This window comes from Carcharodon carcharias, chromosome 16 (genome assembly GCF_017639515.1).
Source record: "Carcharodon carcharias isolate sCarCar2 chromosome 16, sCarCar2.pri, whole genome shotgun sequence".
In the NCBI taxonomy this organism is placed as follows: Eukaryota; Metazoa; Chordata; class Chondrichthyes; order Lamniformes; family Lamnidae; genus Carcharodon; species Carcharodon carcharias.
Window position 1 is genome coordinate 85,091,271 of NC_054482.1, and position 22,811 is coordinate 85,114,081.

Here is a 22,811-nt window from a genome sequence, read left to right on the forward strand (position 1 = left end):
TCCCAAACTGGGCTGGAACCGAAGACTCTGTCTCCCACAGCGGCTCTTTGTGCAGCATGACCTCGGCCCGCGTGACAGCAGGCTCCCTATTCAGACATGCGCTCCTTATATGGCATCGAAGGGCCGCACACTGAAATTCCATAATTGTGACTAGAGCGTGATTGACAGAGTAAGCGACCAATAGATTCCCGGAGGGGGCGGGGGCAATCTCCAGTGCGAGACACAGGCGAAACGTGCTGGCCGTCATTCCGGTTTGATTGACGTCCCTTTTCACCAATGGAGAGGCTGGGAGGCAGTTGGGGCTAGTCAGCTGTGGCCAGTGAGGGTGAGGAGGGGGGCGGGGAGCCTCTGGGAGGTTTGGTTGCGCTGTGCGGAGTGTGGAGGTTTCGAATGCTGTGTTAATAAAAAGAAGCAACATTGTAGCGGTGCGGACTGCCCGGTGGATACTTTTCCTCTCGATACTGTGGAGCAGCATGGCGGAAGAGAGAGCTCAGCCGACCGCAAAGCGTCTCTGTTCCAGGCCCTTCCCCGCTTCCAGATCGTCCCAGAAACCTGCACCGACCGGGAGAACCCACCAGCCGGAGTCTCTCCTGGATGCCAGCGCTAAAATGGTGGCGGAGAAGTGGCCCTTTCAGCAAGTGGAGGAACGTTTCTCCCGCATCCCCGAGCCCGTCCAGAGGCGAATTGTTTACTGGTCTTTCCCCAGGAACGAGAGGGAGATCTGCATGTACTCGTCCTTTAACTACTACTCTCCCGAGGAGACGGCAGCCGCCGCCGCGGCAGGAGGTGCAGCCGTGCCCGGGGACGATGAGAATCGCCTCCCGTTCAGGAGAGGTATTAAACTGCTGGAGAGCGGTTGTGTGGAAAATGTTCTTCAAGTAGGTGAGTGAGATTCAAAAAAAAGAGGAAAAAAATAATTACACAATCACCACAAAAATGGATTCGGTCCAGTGACACTTCCGTTTGAATTGCCTTCTTTCCCACTCCGGAGAATGTTTTTCAACTGTCTGCAAAACATATCCCACTTTTACCTCAACATTTGAATAGTTTTGCTGTAGGAATTATCTTTGCAGTTTTGGCTTAGTTGTAGAGGAAAATTAAGACAAAACAGTCCGCCGTTTGATGCCACAAAAGGATGTATTTATAGCCTTTGTCGATGTCGATTTGTGTGTTTTTGTTAAATCGTGGGAAGAGTGGTTTCGAGGGGAGGGGGTGTTGATTTAGGGTTAGAAGAGGGCGGGGAGATAAATAAAAGCGACGCTGTGGTCCCAGTGAAAGGTGTATGCCACAATTTGGATAAAGTCATGGATACATTTTTTTTTGCCTGATTAAATTACAGCTTTAAGAGAGCAAAAAAAATGCAGCTCGCTGTTTTCATTCGCGCAACAAAAACAAAGCCACATAATCTGCAGTGATTTTAATTGTATTGAGCTGTCAGAAAGGATAACGCTGCGAGTTGCCTGTCAGGAATGTTCTTGACTGGGAGGGGGGGGGGGGGAAGGAGGAATGCCAATCCAGCATTTACACCCATAAACAGGAACAAGTTCAAATGGTGACAGTTATTAACGTTTTGATAGGGGAACGCTGGTAGTCACGACTTTAACAGTATGTTGATGTTTGCAGAGAGGTAACGTTTCGACTTTTTCCCCCCTCTGGAAATGACCAGCAAAGCGAAACCAGGAATAAAAGGAAATGGGAGCGAGAGAGAGAGAAAGCGAGCCAGGCAATTTCCATAATAAGGATCGTCTCTCTCTGTAGTGATGCCAAGGGGAGGGGGGGGGGGGGGGTGCTTGAAGGGAAAGAGTGGTAAATAAGACTGACCATTGTTTCTCATTTGTTTCATAGTCAATTTGTTTCCATTTTATGATTACGAACCGATCAGCTTGTTTTTTAATGTTTCACTGCGTTTCTCAGTTAAATATTTGCATTTTCCAAAAGCGATTTTGCCCTTGATTTTTTTCTCCTTTCTCCTGTTTCCCACAGACAGTAGGGAACTGAGCTAAATGGGCAAATCCTGAGATGATGAGGCTCTCCACTTTTTTTTGTTACAATTGCCGGTTTTGACTTATTAATTTCCCCTTTTCCCCTGCGCTTTACCAGACTCGTAATTATAGAAAAGGACAGTAGGGCCTCGTTTAAGCTGTGCAGTTTCATTTGTAAGCACTTTGCCATTAAGCTTCTTTTCACCTTTAAAACAATATGTCCTGCAAGCCGTTCCTTAATTCCGTGCTTTTGTATTTAAACTGCCTGGGTAAAGGTCCGAGTGATACTTGAACCTTCAGCGATGAAACAACTTGCTTGGGACTACACAATTCCTGCAAGTTTGCACTTGTACACTGTCCCGACTTTTTAATTATTAATATATTATGAATCAGAAGGCAAGAGCTAGATGAAGGAGGGGACAGAAAGATTTACGTTTGGGTTTTTTTTTTTGCCGTCAATCGACACTTATGTTTGAGATTCAAGTCCCGAGTCGCGGAGTCTGTCGGCTGGAGCTATCTAATGGGTTCTGCCATTCTCGTGGCATTGAATCGGCTCTTGTGCTTCCGTGAAGCTAGATAGGCGACTTCGCAACTTGGATGTTTGCCACCTGAGGTTCCAGACTCGCCAGCTTGTTAAAAGTAGATTGATAAAAGGATGGGTTACCTGACTATCGAGGAGATCATTAGCAAGGATGCGTTTATCGCTTTCCAAAGGTTCACGAGGAGAAAATTAAACCTTTTTTTTCGGTGTTTAAATTTGTGATCAGTTTACGGAGAGGTTTTGTCATATTTAATCGAATAGACAGGTGCGTGCGAATGATTATATTTTAAAATACAAGCAAGCGGAGGAACCAGGTTTGAAGGTTGCACACCATTACTCTTATTAATACATCAAGTGGGCAATATTTTTAAAAGAAGCAGTTAGTAGTTTCAATTAAAAAATTGTTTTTATTTATCAGCTACATAAGGAATTATTACAACTGCGCTGATCATCTTTACTAAGGCTTTATTTAATTGGAAGTTTGATCATAAGGTAATAGTTTCTGAAACTATTGCTTAATTTTAATGCAAACTCCCAAATTTGTAAAGACAAATAGTTTAACCCCTTCTGGATAACATGATTTTATGGACATCATTTTCCTGTTAGGTTATAATTTGCAAGTAGTCTCTTCCAAAGCAGCAAAGGACTTCATCTATAATGTTTGACAGCATGACTTGCTTTTTACTGAAGAAATAACACTTGTTTTGCTTATTCCTCAGAAGGGTTCTGTAAATTGTGAAAGCTGAACATTTATTTTTCCTCTAAATTTGTTAAGAAACCTTGTTGGTTTACCAGGTGTCCCAGGTAGTCTTGACTACATAAATTAATTTTAAGTAGTTCACTAAACCAATTACTTATGAAATATTAGAAGCTAATGAGTTAGCAGGTGGCTTTAGATTTTTCTTTATATATTTCCCATAGATGTGCACACATAAATTTTTCTTCTCTTTCTCATTGGGAACTTTTACATTTTGCACTTGTGTGGTTGCTGAGAAACTGCTTGCTCTCCAGTATGTCATTAAGTGGCCATGTATTAGTCATGACGGTGGGAATTGGCAAGCAATTTGACTGTAAGTGGGTGGAGGTCATGGTCAGACCTCAATGCCCACACATATCCAGTAGGGATCATTGAATAGCATTCAGGAATGGGGACCCTGGCTGACTTTTCCCTTTCCTAACCCAGAGGTACAGGAGCTGATTGTAGTGCTCTGATGAATGCCCTGACTGAGTTCAGCTAACACTGTGCAAACTTGAGATTGAACCTGAGTGCTTTGATCTGCATGATACAGCTACTTAGTGAACTTGAGCCACTGAAGGAATTTACTTTGTGTAAACAAAATTTCAATTTGTAAATACTTCAGTGCTAATCATTTGGATGCAAATGATATTTTAGTATTTTGTGCTTTGATTTTTAAGCATAATTTGTACTGCAGGTAACAATATACTGTGTTTACGTTTGTTATTATAGAGGTTTTCCTTGGGGTAGTAGTTAGGCCTGTGCTGAATTCTAGCCCAGGGTGTCCACTCTAAATAAGAATGTTGCAGAAATCTTTCCTGTACAAGATCTGAGAGAATGATATGCTCCAGAGGTTATCTTTTTATCCTACATTACAACAGTGACTACATTTCAAAAGTACTTCATTGGTGTAAGTACTTTGAGGCCTCTGGTGGCTGTGAAAAGTGCTATATAAGTTTTTTTTCTTTGCTGGCTTTGAGAATAATTTTATGGGGCACCCTGTTAGTTAGAGGAAGCTGTATCTTGCTGTTTACATTTCTGTAATTTTTCAAATATTTACCACCAGGAAATGCAGTCATTGCAGTAACTATTCAGTAAATTTGAACATGCAGAAATGTGTGGTTAATTTTGAATTGACCAAATTGAATAATTTAAAGCATTAAACAGTTGAAAATACAAAATACTCCTATGTTAAGGAAGTGCATTTCTGCATCAGAATGAAAGTTCAAATTGATTCATTTGAAGATCATATATACACATGGACACTATTCTGTGAAGTAACCAGTGTTCTTTGGTTCTATATGTTCAAAACAGGAATTAATCACAGGGTTGCAAATTTGAAGAGGATAAGTTTGGAGATCTTTATATAGAAGCAAATAGTGTTTGAAAGCGAAAAAGGTTTTCTGATACTAAATGATTTTAATGCTGTAAGAGTCTCTTTGAGGACTGTTAACAGGGGAACTTAATGACAGTAATAATTTAATATCAGGAGGGTGTGAGAAAGTAGAAATGTCACCTCTTACAGTTTTTGTTAAAAAGTTAATGTGAAGAGCACAATAATTTTAAAAAAGAGGGGAGCTGCAAGGAATGAATTTAAGTTCAGTATTTTGACAATCTGCACTCAAATTTCTGGTATTATTTAGAGTACATTTGCAAATATCTAAGATAGGATCCTTTTGTTATACCCTGCAGTTTATTACTATGAAGATGTGTGTAATACTGACTATATAGCAGTTTAAAATATTTCCATATTACGGGGTGGTGTTGGGGTACCTTATTAATGTTGAGTAAAATAATTACTGTAAATTTAACTAAATTGCAATCAAGAACTCATAACCAGTGCACTTCAAAGATTTATCACTCAAAGAAAACTTCTCATTTTTAACTCAATCTTTGGTTTATATTTATTAACGTTTTTAAGTGTCTATTGGGTTTGCATTGAAGTTTTGGAACGGTCTAACAGTACTTTTTAAACTTCTGTAGATGACTGCTACAGTTGTATCATCTTGTGGTAAACATCCAGCTTGTCTGTCCCAGTCTTTTATCTGGAAAGTATAATAATGACACAAATTACTAGAATATGTGCAAGACATATGTTGAATACAGTGGCCTGGAGTTTCTGGTAGGCTGCACTTTTTTCATGGCCTTTGCTCAAAATCAGCTAAACTAGAAAAAGATCAAAGTAAGTTGAGCACAAATAGCGGTTCAAAGATTTTTTGTGCAAGTTATTAAATATAGTGTCCAAAACTTGATCGGAAAAAACTGATCACAGCCTCAACTGAAATTAATCACATGGCAATTGTATCAAACAGCATGTCCCTTCTCTGTTCGCAGTAGGCATAATACTGACTGTACTCAACCAACCTGTGCTTGCAAAACTCAGGACTTTTTTTATTTATTCATGAGATGTGGCTATGCCATTGTTGTTGTTCAGAGGCCTTTTAAGGGTCAACCACATTGCTGGTGGGTCTGGAGTCACGTGTAGGTCAGACCAGCTAAGGTAGTGATGGGTTTTTACAGCAATTGGTAATGGTTTTGTGGTCATCAAAAGACTTTTAATTCCAGATTTTAAATGAATTCAAATTTCACCATCTGTCATAGTGGGATTCAAACCTGGCACCCCAGAGCCTGGGTCTCTGGAACACTAGTCCAGTGACAATATCACTACGCCGCCACCTCAGTGATAGGGCAGCACTTGCTGAGCGATCCTGAGTAAGAGAACCTTATACTGGTTGTTAGTGTAATTCTTAACAATCAGTTCACAATGAAGCTCACTTATGCTTGCTAAAAGCTACATATATTCATATGCAATGACCTGTCCTCTGCAGTCAAAAGGAATATGTCCAGACATTGCACCTTTTTTGAATGAACAAACACATGAGGGATAATAGTCTCTGGTGCAATCACCATGGCAACATCTGGACCAATCAGAGCTGACTTGCCAACCAATCATCATCCCTTTTCTCATGCGGCATAAATTGTTGTTCCCTTTGAAATTTGGCATTCTAGCATCTGTCCTGACTAGTGCAAGACAAAAACCTCCGATAGCATGCCTCTTTTCAGCAATATTAGAAGTATTAATTTATTTAGAACCATTTAGTAATTTATTTGTGCAGTAGTTAGTTTCTATGTAGCATTTTTTAATATCATTTTCAGTTACCTAAAATTTGTTTATTCACATTTGATAGACTAGACAGTTTGAATAAATGGGCTTATTTTTCATGATGAACACATTTTCAGCTGTCTTAATAAAACTGCACCAGTTTATCACTCTTAAATATATCTAGGATTTTTTGAATTGCAAATTGCTGCTGGATTGCCCTGGTTCATGAAATATCTTACATACCCAAAGAGGGACCTCTACTGTAATGTGTTACAGGATTTAGTTGAATGACTCCAATTGTTTGAGATAAAAGCTTGGAAGTGCACCGTGGGCCAGCTGACATTTGAAAGTGGAAAATAGAAATAACTTAATATTGTACGTTTGATCATCCCGTTGAATAGGCAGCTAGCAGGTTTTGATTTTATTGTGGTTAAAAATGATGACCAGTGCTCAGTATCATAATATAGTAGGTTTCATCTACCCAAGTAAAAATGTTGGACACCAGATTAATTTGATGTTGTGTAAAATGAGGCAACATCTTAGGGGAGAAACTGTGCTGTCTTGATCATGATTCACTGTAGTGAACAATGTAGCTCTTGATAGAAAGATCCATTTGCTGTGCCTGTATTTTCATGTCCAGATACGGATGATTTCTGAGCATGACTGGTCCCTCAGCAAATGAGAGGATGCACTATTTGTACAAAGGGGGCTGGAGGGAGGTGACAGCTTGATATTTTGGGTGAAGAATTATGCAGTAAACATATAACCACAGTACATTGCTTAAAATAAAAAGTTGCATTTGTGTTTAGAATGAGGGCTGTAGAAGAACAGAAACAGTCATTTAAACTCAGTAAAGTCTGGGCAATGCAGCATTACATTGTAATTGCATAAAAATGCAAAATGTGGGGGGAAGGAGAAGAAATAAAAACTGGGAAATCAAATCAGACTTGCAGCTGGAGGTGGGATTGAACAGACAATGGGGTGGGATCAAGTGGCATCATTCATACTGGATCCCATTTAGATAAATAGAATAAGCAAAAGGGTTCAGCCTGATTAGGAAGAACAAAATTGGCGCATTTTTTGGGGACAATGCTGTTTCACATCATTAGTGTTCACATGAAAATGTCAATATTTTTTAACTGGACAAACGTTTTGTACATGTAAATAAGTACCTTTTGCCCTACTAAGTATCTTTTGCCCTAATCTAGGATGTAATAAAAGTGCATTGTCTTTTTTAAAGGGCAAAATACATTTTGCATACATTGTAGCATGTGCTCTGATATTTAGAAGTCTTAATATTGGAGTAAAATGCTTTGTAATGTAACACTTTTAAAATTTAATTAAAGCAACACCAAGGGAATTTTTTTTTTAAAAAGAAGCCATGGTGATTGCCATTGTTCTTGTGAGCCCAATGAATATCAGCAGACTAGTGGGGAATTGCAGTCAAGTCCAAGTCTGTCCACACATGCATTCCCAGCAGGGGTCACTGGTTAGTTATGTGGATTGGGAACCCTGGCTACTATTTCCAATATATTGTCCACAACCAGGGACATTGAGGGCAGTTGTTGAACCCAAACACAGCCAGTTAAGAGCTAATTCACCACAGACCACTGATCAAACTAGGCATGTTCTTTGTCTGTATGACTCAGCACCACAATAGGCAGTGCACTTAGTCAATGAGCTATTGAAAGTACCAAAATGGTGTCTTCATTTTTCAAGAAGCAGTGCATTGCTACCAATGCAATAGTTCCTCCTATTCAAAATTTAATAGAGAATCTATAATTGGTGATCATTTTTCTGTTACATAGTCTAACTGATGCATTGTTTACTTCTGATGTATTTTTGGTATTCACTTCACACAAGTTTCTAAAAGCAGTTTGAAATTGGGGCTCATTTCAGTTTCACATGAACAGCCTACTCTGTACAATATCTCATAAATATAAAATTTGTCTTCGAACTATAAAAATCAGAGTGGTTACCAGGACTTGGAGGATTAAAATATGTTAACGTGTTTCATATACTTTGCTTGTATTCCCTTGAGTATAGGAGAATGAGTATTGATTGATTGTGGTTGAAGTAATTTAATAGGGTAGATGTGGAAAACTATTTCCTCTGTTGGGGAAATCGGGAATAAGGGGACATCATTTTAAAATTAGATTTTGGCTATTCTGGAGCAAAATCAGGGAGCACTTTTTCACACAAAAGAAAGTAGAAATTTGGAAGACACTCTCCAAAAGGCTGTTAATTGGAGCTTTGAAGCCTGAGATTTTTCTTAGTTTAACGATATCACAGAGTTATGGAGCAAAGGCTAAAAAATAGAATTGCAGTGCAAATTAGCCATCAATGGCAGAGCAGACCTGAAGGGCTGAATGGCCTATTCCTGTTCCTATGTTTAAAAATATACTAACCAATCAAGGAGTTCTGATGATGCAATTCAAATGATTTGTCACCATTATCTGAACCCCTTGATTAGGCTACTGCCCTTGAAAGGAAGGCAATCTATTTAATAAAATTGGCTTTGGAATTTCCAATATAAAAGTAGACTTCAACATCTGGTCAACTTAGTCTTGATGCTTGATAATGTTTGTGCTGCAGGATTAGTAACTCATGTTGCAGGTGTGTGGAGAAGTAATTTGACATTTGTCTTTGGGAAATGGAATATTGGCCAGTATGCAGTGAATTTTTAACCTTAGTGATGGAAACAAAGTACTATGTTTGAACTAGTGCCAACTCTTTATTTGGGTAAAAAGGATAAACTAATTTACTTATTAAATTAATTGAATTTTCACACAGGAAAGTGACAGTTCTATCCTCTTGACTTTCACTTAAAATGTGACTTCGGCTGAAGCCTGCTGCCATAATTGAGTCTTGACATTTGAAAACAATGAATAATTCCATGTGAATGTAGGTATTTGTTTTTCAATGGTAAAACAGTATCTGGGGACAGAGTGCTGTGGATCCAAGCCTGTAGTGCCAAGCATCTCTTATCTCCAAGGTGGTGATGTTGGTACTCACTTAAAGCGCAAAGCCTGCATAAGATTTTGAACTAGGTATTATACAACTTTAAAAATATCCTGGATGCTAGCTTGTCAGTAGAGCACAATAGTAACTCATTCAAACAAGGAAGAAAAACAAGTCTTCCTATATGTCATAAAAACAAAAAACTGCGGATGCTGGAAATCCTATATGTCAACCATACATGATTGCAATAAATCTACTGAGGGTAATGATAAAGGCTCATCCCCCACCCCCAGATTACTTTAAAAATTAGGGGTAAACTGGATGAATCATGGAAACATTGGCATCAGCATACTGTAGTCATGGCTCTCCAGATGGACACTTCAACTTCTGTCTGTATTGATGTGCAGTGTTAATGTGAAGCACTTCAATTGCCTGCATCGTGTGGCCACAGTTCTATGAGAGGAGGATGCAGCTAATGATGCCCTTTCAGTGCTATACCATTAATGATAGTTGAAACTGTTTGTTAGTTATTTAAACTATATTGTCCACTCAATTTAATCTGTTGGCACAAGGTGGTGTTAGTTGCTTAATGATTTTTAGCCTTTTTTGTTTTTACCTGTGCTTGAGTGGTGCAGGGGAATATTGAGACTAAATTGTTAGAATAATAGTTTGTACTAGTTAGGTTTTGATGTGTGGAGTCAAAATAACTATTTAGAAGCTAATCTGATTTGTTGCACCAGTTGGGTTGTTATAGAAACTGACATTCTTTAGAGGAGATTTAAATGTACAGGCCCTCAACTTCCTTGAATGATGTAATTGGAAATTATGCCAAAATTTAACTCTAGATTGTGCCAATATTTCCATTAGTGACTTGCACCAACATTTCCTAAAATAAATACTCATTAGCTTACACCAGAATGTGTATCAGCATAAATAATCAATCTCAGGAAAGCGTCATAGTAACACCATCTTACTTCTTCAAGACCATCGTTATGCATGAAAATTTCCTTATTTATGTAAATTAGACAATGGTTAAGAAAACATATTTATGAAAGTTTTTCAATTTTTAATGAAAATCATTCTGATGCCATAAGGCTACAATTAAAAATACAGAAAATAGGTCTTAGCTTCTGGCTAGAAGAAATTTTTTAAAAATACCAGAAATGTAACTTTGAGCTATAAATCTAGACTGAAATTTTAAGCTATTCAGGACTGGCAGAATTTTAGGAAATTTGCACTTTTGCATGGGATGGAACCAATTTAATGAGTGGCAGAGGGCTTTGGTAGAGATTTCACAGAATTGGTATATGAGATTTGGAAAACTTGGACATAGCATAAAAATTGATCCAAGTCACCTTTATGGCCAAATTTCCAACATCTTTTATGGCAAAAATTAGCATTTTGCCATTCTTCTGCTATTGTTTTGGTGCAAGTTTCCAGAAATTCTGGGCCACAGTAGCATCTTTGCATGGATTGTGTCTAGTGCTTTGTGTACAGCCATATGTATAAGTGCATGCCTGGGGCAGGAATTGGACTGAGTGTGGAGAAGCAATATTGACATGTCTAACTTTCATTTGACCAGTGGATTCCTTGTCCAGGACTAGTTAAGTGTCATACTTTGGTCAACACATTTTAAAGCAGCTAGAGATTGGCAAAATACAGCTTCAGTTATATCATATGCATTATGATAAATGCATATTTAAAACATATGCAGAGCTCAGTTGTATGTTCTTCTAAGTTTGGTAGGTAGTGCGACTCCTTACAGTAGAAGTTTTTTTTAAATAAAAGCTTTCTTTTAAAAGAGACAGTAGGATTTGCATCGAGGCTTTGTTTTACATTGTGCTTGTCTTTTTTTTCTTGTTACAATAAAGCTGCAAAGCAAATGCTTAAAAATGGACTGGTACTCTTTCCCCTTAGTCATGTTTAATGCTGCTGTGTTCATAGATATTAATATTTTATGTATATTTTAATTTCAGTTGCCTTTCTAAAACAGATTCTTGTTCTCATGCATGACAGCTGTACCCCATGCTGCGTATGGCCATTAAATTATGTGAATAATCCACAGCGGATCAGCTGTCGCATACAGGATGCATTTGATCCTCGGTCTGTAGCTGTCCATTAATGAGTCCTGACAACGGCCAATGAGTAGGTTCATCGCGGCATTCAGTGGGATTTTGTTCAGCGCTGACCCAAATCCTGTGCAGGGTATTGTTCCTAGTCAAGTGAGGTAGAGATGGATGATTTGGCCATGGACAAATTAAAGAAGCAATGTGCATATTGTACAGGAAATCAGCTTTATTGTTAACTAAATATCTATAAACAGTGTAATCCTGGAGAATAAGGTTATCTGCATTGTGTCTTGTTTAAATTTCCACAGGTACAGTAGATTGCATTTTCATATGGCTGTGACAGCAGACATGCTAAATCAATGCATTGAGCATCCTTGCATAGCAGGATCTCTTTTGTATACTTGCAAAACATAACTAGTTGTTGGAGAAAGAACAAGTAACAGTGGATATGTGCTCATGGTTCAGTCAATCCACAGAGTCCTGTTGAGGTTTCATTTAAAAAAAAAAATTCCTGTTTTCCTTAAGTGCAGCCACATCCCAGATTCCAGTTTCTTATGCATCCCCTCCTGAAAGCGCTGATTTCAGCTGGGGTTCTATCCTGTGGCTTTGAGTACCTTTCCGAAGTATTCTTCCGTCGTGCACCAAGAGACCGAGAATTATCAGGTTTTTTTGACTGTGGCTGGAATTGCAGGCAGTCCTGATCTTGTTTCTGCTCATTATCTAAATACTTGTGTGATCTCTAGTAGTATGTGCAGGGTAGTGATCAGGAATGGGAATACTCACTGACCTTTTTTAACTTGCCCCCCAAAGCTTGAGGATGCTGAGTCATGTTCTGTTGTTGGCTGGTCTGAGATCAGCTAGTGCACATCAAGTGTCAATTCTGAGACTTAGCCGACATTTAGGTACTGAACTATTTTGGGAGGAGTTATATTTTGTTACAGATAACCCCATGCTACTTTGAAAGTACTTAAAAACCACAGCAGTTTCTTTAAATGGCCTTTTGCAGAAGAGATAAAATCTGTATCCTCTTGCTGTGGGATTATTCAAGACTTTGAAGTTTTTAATTGGATAAAATGGTTGTTTAGGGCATCCCCTTTGCAATGCCTAGTGTTTGTTTCAATGTAGTTTAGCTTGTGACTCAGGTAAAGATCTCAGTCCGGAATTAGACTGCATATCCCAGGAGGAGAGGTGGGAAAGAGAATGTAAGATACTTCTTTGCTGCAGGAAAAATTTAAGGCATTGGCATGGTACTACCATGCTACCTGAATTTTTCCTGCAAATTCTGCTATATAATTTTGGGAATTGTTGAATTTACTCCATACTTAAGTACAAATGTAGCCATTCTATTAAAACTACTTTTATTAAAAACTACATTACTTTGGATTAGGTAAATCCAATCACCATACTGTCCAACTGCATTCAACAAGGAATGCTGTAAACTATTTGTTGGCAGTAGATGGCATTTTGACTTTACCGCCTTCATTTCATTTGTATGCAATTCTACATTATTTTTAAATAATTTCTTTAGCTGTCTTCACCCAGTGTTGGATATAGGCCTCCTCACATGGGAATTTTTACCTGAGGAATTTCTGCAGAATACTAATGCGCTGGCTAGACTTGTTGTCTAAGGTCATGAGGACTCGAAACGTCAACTCTTTTCTTCTCCGCCGATGCTACCAGACCTGCTGAGTTTTTCCAGGTAATTCTGTTTTTGTGTTGTCAGTAATGGCTGAATTGTAATCTCTCCTGCTCATCCAACACACTGATAGTGGCAGGCAGTAAGGATTAACCTTTCTGGCTACGTCATGAACACTCCTTCCATGACCAACAAATCCTGGTGTGAGATTTAAACCAGGAGCTTCTGGTTTAGAGGCAGGGTGCTACCCACTGAACCACAAGACTTCCATGTCTTTTCAAACAGGTCATCAAAAACTGAGGTAAACTTATTAGAATTTCACTTTGACATTTTCTTTTTGATATAAAAATTTAACTATGTGACTTTTTCTTTTCCAGTAATTCAGAGGTGAATAGCTGAGGTACATAAACTAGGAAGGACCATGTTCCATTCTGGTTCCGTGCTGAGTTAGCTGATTTCCACCTGGATAGGGATAGTAATGTCACAATTATTGCAATGCCTCTGGGTTAGACTGTGGAAATTAGCTACCCCCTGCACAATGGGAGGTCTGGCAAGTAGAGAATGAGTCTTGGTTGTGAAGGACCTAGGGTCAAGCAGCCATGCAGGCAATCCCTGTTGAGGCTCATGCATGACTAACTGCTATGTGGGGTCAGTAGCTTTGGGCTGTGGTGCTCGTGGAATCATTTCCCAGCAAGGAGACAATGCCTTTAGGAAAGTAGCAAATGAGCAAGTTGGGGGGAAAAAGCTGTTTTCAATGCTGCAGTCAAAAATTCTGTGCTACAAATGTATATGAATCAAAAACAAAAACAAAAACAGAATTACCTGGAAAAACTCAGCAGGTCTGGCAGCATCGGCGGAGAAGAAAAGAGTTGACGTTTCGATTCCTCATGACCCTAGGGTCATGAGGATTCGAAACGTCAACTCTTTTCTTCTCCGCCGATGCTGCCAGACCTGCTGAGTTTTTCCAGGTAATTCTGTTTTTGTTTTTGTTTTGGATTTCCAGCATCCGCAGTTTTTTTGTTTTTATCTCAATGTATATGAATGTTGGTTAGAACCGGATGATTGATCATGCTATTGACTTAATTAGGGAAAATTTTGAATCGGACTATTGAAATTGATCGCAGTGAGGAACAGATTTAACATGAACAAAGATGGTCATGAACCTGTTACCATTTACTTGAGTCAGCCAGAGTTTGAGTTTTCTACTTATGCTGATGGCACTGAAATAAACTCTAATGTGATGGTTGTAAAGTTACTTGGATGGCAAAACTTACTTAATTTTTATTTCAATCATGTATTCTTAAAAGGTGCATAGATTTTAAAAAAGTTAAGTGCAATATGTTTTGTATTATGCAGTGAAGGTTTATTTCGCGAGTGTTTCCTTGGCTACCTTTCACTGTTATGAAATGATATAGCACAGAAAGAAGCCATTTGGCCCATTGCACCTATGTCAGCTCTTTGAAAGAGCTAGCCAATTATCCCACTCCCTTGCCTTGTCCTCAACCCCAATTTTTTTCTCCTTGGAGTATAGGACCATAAGGACAGGTGTAGGCTGTTCTGCTCTCGAACTTTCTCCACCATTTGATGATATCACAGCTGATCTGTATCCTAACATCACCCACCCATCTTGGCTCGCAAAAATCTATTGATCTCTGATTCACAGTTAGCTAGGATCTACTGCTTTTTGCGGAGAACCGCAGAGACATTGGGGGGGAAAAAGATAGGAAGAACCTTTTCATGCAAAGGACAATTAAAGTGTAGACCTGTTATGGTTATGTCCACTTTTTCTAGACTCCCCTACCAGTGGATAAATGGTTTCTCTCAATTCACCCTATCAATTTCCTTTAAAATCCTAAAACCACAATCAAATGACCCCTTAAACTTCTATATTCCAGGGAATACTAGCCTAGTTTATGCATTCTGTTCTTGTAATTTAACCATTCAAGTCCCACTTTAGGGCTTGAGCACAAAGAAACAAGGCTGGCACTCCAGTGCAGTACTGAGAGAATGCTCTATTATTGGAGATGCCATCTTTCGGATGAGACATTAAACTGAAGCCCGCATATGCCCCCTCGGGTGTATGTGGGGAAAAAAAAATCCCATGGCACAATTTCAAAGATGAGGAGGGGAATTATCCCTGGTGTCCTGGCCAATATTTATCCCTCAATCAATATCACAAAAACTGGTTATCTAGTCATCATCACATTACTGTTTGTCGGAATCTGTTGTGTGCAAATTGAATACCACGTTTTATATATTACAATAGTGATCATGATTCAATAATACTTCATTGGGTGTAAAGCACTTTTTAGATGTTTGGGGTTGTGAAAAGCGCTATATAAATACCAATCTTTTTTTCTTTTCCTAGGAGACCATATAACATTCTGGTGAATCTGGGCTCTACTCCTTACAAGGCCAATCCTTACAAGGCCCAGAACTATACACAATATTCCAGTCTAACCAGGCCCTTGTATAGCTGTAGCAAAACGTCTTCCCCTTTGTATTCTAGCCTCTAGTTGTAAAGGCTAACATTCCATTAGCCTTTTTGATTTTTTTTTTGTACCTGACTGCTTACATTTTAGTGATCTGTGTGCATGGACTCCCAAATCTATTTGAATGTGCACTGTTCCTAGCTTTTCACCATTTAAAAAAAACTCCAACCTATTTTTTTTGTTACCAAGGCTCACCATCCAGCTCAACAACTTCCACAAGCTAGTTCCTTAATTATTTATACATTTTTGAATACTTTTGTTTGAAAAGATGAACAAAAGGATATTTGAGTTATTTTGATTGTAACTGATTTTATTTTTGAAAGAGCATGATGCTTACTCTTTAAAACTGTAGGAAGGAATAGATTTACTGTGAGGATTTATGTTTTGTGTGGTTCAATACTTGAGCATTTGTGTTACCACTCTTTCTGTGTCCATACAAATATTCCATGCTGCGCTGCTGCCAGTTGTTTGTATTGCTGTGTTAGAGAAGACATAGATAGTCGATGCAGTCAGATTACACAACTGCAATATCACTGGATGATAATAGAATGATTGCTGTATTTTCTTTTAAAGTTACCTTTGTATTGAACATTTTAAAGCTTGATTCACAGTTATGTTTAAGCTTTCTTCTTTTTGTTTTTCCTTTTCTACTCTGACTGTTGCCCTTCTTGTTCATGCCCAAGGCAGTGACTCATGAAGACGTACTGTTTCACAGATATAGCATAGTAGACATTTTCATATGCAGAATTGGAGAGTGAGTTTGTTATTTGACTGTGGGTGGCATCACAACTGAGTTCAGCCCTATCCTCAGCTATCACCTACACATAATTTTCCAGCTGGCTTCACTGCAGAATGAAAAGGGCCAGAAGTCTTGGCCATTGCATGTGCACCCTTCCCTTAACACCCCACTCCCCCCCCCCCCCGCCCCCACACACACACACACACACACACACACACACACACACAAACTTCCACTCTAGCTGGGGGACTCTGAGGCCAATATGGATTTACCAGATGGAACCCTCCTGGCCTGTAGGGGATCAGTCCACAGGGTTCATGCATGCACTGAGCCATGGGGAAAGCTTCTGTCCTGGCATATTGGTTTTTAGTTACCATTGTGACAATCAGTCATGTGGCACAGCTCAGATAACAAGCTTCAGTTATGATCGTGCCCACATGATTGAACAATGCTTTAGTGTAAATAACTGAAACACAGGTTACAATAGCTGATTCAAGGAGATTTAAAATAAATAACTTTCTTTCAATTGTGCTAGATCACAAGTGCGAAAAAAGTGCATCTAACCTACTGTGCCACCCTTGTTCTCTTATTTCAGAGATGCAAATCCATATCTTAAGGATTGCACAGCCATTCTCTCTTTTAAGCTGTCATTAGTGTTTGCTGTACTGTATAATAATGCTTGGAGGCAATGAGACAAAATGAATATATTTATGGGCTCAAAATGCTGCTTGTTTAACCTTAATTAGCAGTACATACTACTCTACATGCAGTTCGCAAACTGATTAGTGGCTGGGTTTTTGATTAAGCCATTTTTCTTTCCTCTCCTCCCCCTATTGCATTAACCAGTTTCAGGCAGATTTATGCAGATTATGTAGCATGTCTGTCAGCAATTCAGGTTTTAAAACTGTGACAATTTTCTGAAGACTAAATCTGTCTGCATGAGATATTCTGGACCTTGAGTTCTAATGAGTTATTTATTACATACAAAATAATGTGCATTTTCATTTTAACTTCTACATCAACTAGTATTTTAGCAAAGTAGGGATTTCTGCTCACTTAACACCTTTTGTGTGATGCAGTTGATGGATACATGATGCAAGTAGAATTCTAACATCCCATTCATTTCTTTTGCATTAAATTGTACTACACAATGTCCTGTTTATTGAATTTGTGTACCAAGAATACTTATATTAAATATAGTTTATCTGTGAGTGGCACCTCATTACAGTACCAGCTTTTGGAAATCTTGGGATAGCAACTCGTCATGAGCATTGACGTGAAATGGAAATTATCACATTTGTCACTTATTATACGCCCCACTTAATGTTCAGTTCTGTTGAAGTCAGTGGAGCTGAATATTGGCTTTCACCTGTTTTGTGTTACCCTTTGACAAATTTATATCCCTGAATCTTCTATATCTAAAAACATTGTACATCAGCTACTTGAACTGTTGAACAATTCAAATACTTGCAACTTTTTGAAGTACAAGATTTCTTGTTAAACCAGTTTGAGTCTGCTATTTGACAGATATAATGGTGTACTTGATTATTGTATTTGTATTTCCGAGGCACTGACATTAGAGATTTAATTCAGTTACTCTGACATTTTATGATCCAGCTTTCAGTCATCAACTAAATAAAGTGGAGAATATCACCACTTGAATGGAGGTGTTATCTTAGAGGGGGCATTTTGAGTTCTGCTGTACGCATTCTCATTGTGGACAAATTTTAGACAAAAAACATTAGTAGCTGACGAGTGTTTTTAAGCCATGATGAAAACTGTTCAGTGAAGACATTAGGCATATGTCCATGGAAAGAGTGTATCTGAATGGCATTACTACCAACAGTGGCTTTTGAATAAATCAAAGATATTCGACAATAACCATAAATTTTTAAAAAAGTAAATTTAATTACAATCTTCTATGTGTCCTGCCCATCCTCTTACCCCCATTAGCATGGTGGGAAGTTGTGTTCAAATTTGGCTTTTTTTTTTTGCTCAATTGCTTTCTCTATTTCCTATACAGCTCAAAAATTCACATTCTCGCTGAGTCTTTGCTTTCTTGCTGTTTCTTTTGCGTGCTACCTTTCTCTCACGTACTGTATTTTCATTGTGATATATCTTTTCCTTCAAAAACATTCTTCTCTCTGTCGTTCTCTCCTTTTCTGCCTGGAGTGCTTTATGCTTCCTTTTTCATGTAGTTGCAAATTTTCTCTCCATCTGTCTTTGATCCATTTTCTCCCTTTAGCGCGTGCAGTCTCTGGCATTCTTTTTCTTTCTCTCTCACTCTCTGTGGCGCCTGTGCATTCTCTGTGGCATGCTCTTTAACTCACCTTATACACACTTTGTCATCATGCATGCTCTGGTGTGTTCTCTCTCCTTTTCTCTGCATTCTTTTTTTCTCCGTCTTTCTCTCTGTGCTTCTCTGTTCTGCATGATTACACATGCTATGTTTCTAACTGTCTGTGACAATTTTTCAGTCCTCCTCAAGATATAAAGACTGCATTTCTGATTAGAGAGTAGTTAGCGTCCTACAACTGTTTAAGATGGGAGAGAACAGGTACTGTAGACCAGTGGTTTACTCTCAAATGACATTAGACTCTTAGAACCTAAGTTCATATCAAATTAGTTAGAATTTAGAAATGCATAGAGCAATTAAGGACAATTAGTGACAACTTATTAAAGCCAAGTTATGCCTGCTGCTTCTTGCCATTGCACTTCCTCTTGACGCCATTATATGAAGTGTGACTTATTAAACCTAGTTTTCTGCAACTTCTACATGCTACCCCAGTAGCCACCTGCATGTAGTGGCTTGTTCACTTATGACTGATGTAGTCATTATTTCGTAGCAGTTAGGTCATGAGATGGACCAGCTGCAGGCTTCATTTCTTGTGCTGTTAAATCAATCCCAAGCCAGTTGGTAAAGTATGAAACAAGATACTAATATTTTTCTTGATAATAATAGCTTTATTTACAGGAAGCAGCAAATCTGCTTATCTACTAACCCCCATGTTCCAGCACACTCTTTATACACTTTTGAGTACACCCATAAAATGACATAGACTAATTAATCAAATTAAGTAATCTAAACAAATCAACAGCCCCTTAAAGGGGCCTGTAACAGAACCAAAACTCCAAAGGAAACTTATCTAATTAAATTAAAATGTTTTGGGAGGATGTCTCTTTATATTCTTGAGTACCCATAAAATCAGATCACCTGATTAATCAAATAAACCAATTAAACCTATTGTTAACAAAATAAAAACAGAATTACCTGGAAAAACTCAGCAGGTCTGGCAGCATCGGTGGAGAAGAAAAGAGTTAACGTTTCGAGTCCTCATGAACCTTCAAAAAGTGTCATGAGGACTCGAAACGTCAACTCTTTTCTTCTCCGCCGATGCTGCCAGACCTGCTGAGTTTTTCCAGGTAATTCTGTTTTTGTTTTGGATTTCCAGCATTCGCAGTTTTTTGTTTTTAAACCTATTGTTAGCCCCTTTTAAAGGAGCTAATTTAAATTCCCCAGTTGCCATTGTAAGATTTGAACATGTATCTCCAGCTCATTGGTCCAGATCTCTGGTTACTAGTCCAGTAACATAACCACCAAACCCCAGCCATAAGTGCACTAGGTACTTAATTAAACAGTGCCCTTTACCTGTGTATTTTAAGATGCTGTTAACCCAGGCAGCCTGCTTCTGCCTTCATTCTGCCGCATGTGCAGGCATTAGGGATGGGGGGTACTAGCAGGATGATATGCCTGCCTCTATCCTGAGACTGCAGGATCATGTGACTATTTCCAGCTGAGACATTAGTACTGGGCACTGGCTTTGGTTGATTACTGATGAATTCTCGAGGCCTTCCTTTGTTTGTCAGTTACTACGGTCCTTTCCCCTTTGGTGTCAAAGGCATTTGTGACCTTAGTTTGAATATGCATAGTAGAAGCAATGGTGTCTTTAGGGCTGTTGTCGTAGAAGCCTTTGCTGTAGATCAGCTTGAAGCTGCCAAACATTGCATGATGAACCGCAGAGCTGCAAAGTCATCCATCATTCTGCCCAAAATGTCAATCGTGCCCTTCTTCAATTGAATTTCACATTGTGAGTAGTATTCCCAGTGCCTGTAAGCATCCTTCTTTTAATGGATGCTTGAGATTTTGGGTTTTGATACTCTTCCGCTAAGGGGCAAGGTCTTCCTCTCCGTCTTCCACACCAGCTCCTTCTGCAAACTGTAGGGTGTGTGTGTGCACTTCCTTTGACTCACTCTGATGCCATTTGGTTAGTACTTGGCAGGCAGTGTAAATAATGACACAAAATAAAACGTTGGGACAGGATCAAAAGCAGGGCTGCCTGATGCATCATTATCTGCCTTTTCTTACTGTGTCACATGTAGAGGAAAAACAGAGAATGGGAGCTGCATTCACTTGTATTTTTTGCTAGGATGAGTTACATGAGAGTTTTGTCACCTAGATTGGTTGTGTGCAGTAGAGTAAGAACGCGAAGGAAGAGAAGCCGACTGTTATGAATCTGTAACTGGCATCTGCCTTCTCATTTCCTATCCCCAACTTTCTGTGCTGATTGGCTTATGAGGAGCACCTATAGTTAGTTGGCGGTAGGTGTTATCATAGTTGTATTCATTTGCAAGTGCCAGCAAACAAACCACAATGAGGGTGATGACTGCTATATCAATCAAGCAGTCACATACCATGTGAGACTTTTGGAAATCCATGCATATAAGCCTATGAATGAAGGATGACTTGCAACTACTGTAAAGGGCCATATATTATCACCTGCCCTTTAAAATATAGAACTAAAAGAATGTAGAATTATTGGAGAACATGCAAAAAAGATTTACAAGGATGATTCCAGAGCTCGGGAAAGACAGAACAAGCTGGGCATAAGCACTGGCATGGAATGACCTATTCCTGTGCTTTCCTGTGTTGCATATTCTATGTGAAAGTTGACAACACAAAGATGCCACTTGCCAATTGTGCCTGGGATCTTTGTTCACTTCCTCTGCATAGCCCTGAATCTTCCCCTTCTTTACCCTTTCTGTGAGTATCTACTTCCCCTACCATCTCTTTCTTCTGTGTGCCTCCTAAGGTCTTTGTGTAGGTCTCACTAACAGCTTCCTTCACTAGCATATTCAATTACAATATCTGATATTTCTTAAACTTTAGATAATTTATTTTAATATTGCAACATTTGTATTAATTAAATTTGATGTGTTATGTAGGTATGATGACCAAATGCATACCTTTTAAGACATCTGCAGGCTTTGCTTTTTCTCCCTCAATTTCTTGACATGCTTAACTCCTTTTCACTCAAATTTGGAAGAGGATGGTTATTGAACCAAGTTGGTCATTTCTTTATTTAAAAAAAGCCGTTCATTAAAAAAAACTATCACATAAAGTCTTGAAAAAAATTTCCTTTCTTAAGCAGCCATGTTTCTGCAAGTATAAAGTAAAACTTGGACAATGTAATAAGGCTGTAACTAGCATGTGCTGACTTGGAGATGGATTAAATGAGTACAGACTGCCAGGAGCTGGTACAACATAGACAGTTAAGAGAGCGATTGGAGGCTGAGACTGAGTTAGTATCTTTGGGGTGGTTGGTGAGAGGCAACAGGAATCTGGGAGATGAGCATGCTGAGGCTGTGGGATAGAGTAGGCAGCACAAGGCCAGGCAATGCAAGGATTGGTGTGTGGCAGCACTTGAATTGCAGGGAAAAGAGAAGTAAAGATTCACTTAAGAACTTGGGTGGATGGGGAGAGGGGTACATTGCACATTCAGCACATTGCAGCTCCTTGTTCTGAAAAAAAGGGTTGAGAATCTTGTAATAGGTTGGTGGACAAGAAACATGACTGCTTAAGAGAGGGACATTTTTTCAGGGCTTTCAATGATAGCTGCTGGTCAGTAATTAATGCCTTTTTAATGAATGGCATTTTTTTTTAAATAAAGGAACTACCAGTTTGGTCCAGTAACCACCCTCTTCTGAATTTCTGAGTGAATAGGAATCAAGGAAGTCAAGAAATAGAGGGAGAAAGAGCAAAGACTGCAGACATCACCATACCTACTTACCACTTCAAATTTAATATTACAAGAATTGTATTAATTAAAGTAAATCTTGGAGCTTTCATATCCATTATTAAAGCTTTTCTCTTTCCACCCATTTTTTTGGGCAATATTTTCAGGTTAAGCTATGGGCAGTGGAAATTCATTACTCGACTAATTAAACAGGAAGTGCTGGAAAAACTCAGGTCTGGCAGCATCTATGGACAGAAAAACAGAATTAACCCTTTGAGTTCAATATGGCTCTTCTTCAGAACTCACTGTCAAACATTAACTTTGTTTCTGTCTCCATAGATGCTGCCAGACCTGCTGAGTTTCTATTTTTATTTCAGATCTCCAGGATCCACAGTATTTTGCTTTTATACAAATTAAACAAATTTATTCCATTATTTTTATTGGCAGTGTCATGGGTTTTCTAAGGAGCAGGCGCTTAGTGATTGGATCAGATTGCATGTGTCTGCACCCTTACCACATTGACCATTACTTTAGTTTT

At 38.8% G+C, this 22,811-nt stretch overlaps 1 protein-coding gene across 4 annotated transcripts in view; it reads left to right on the forward strand.

Annotated features, from left to right (window-relative positions):
• The first annotated feature begins 340 nt into the window (after positions 1-340).
• Positions 341-22,811, forward strand: part of zswim5 (zinc finger, SWIM-type containing 5) — a 252,422-nt gene continuing 229,951 nt past the window's right edge. For 2 of the 4 annotated variants that reach the window (XM_041207622.1, XM_041207623.1), the window contains exon 1: positions 341-882. In XM_041207622.1, coding sequence (XP_041063556.1) covers positions 474-882 — 409 coding nt within the window. In that variant the 5' untranslated portion in view covers positions 341-473. The remainder of the gene's footprint in view (positions 883-22,811) is intronic. The other 2 variants (XM_041207626.1, XM_041207625.1) reach the window with 2 other exon arrangements.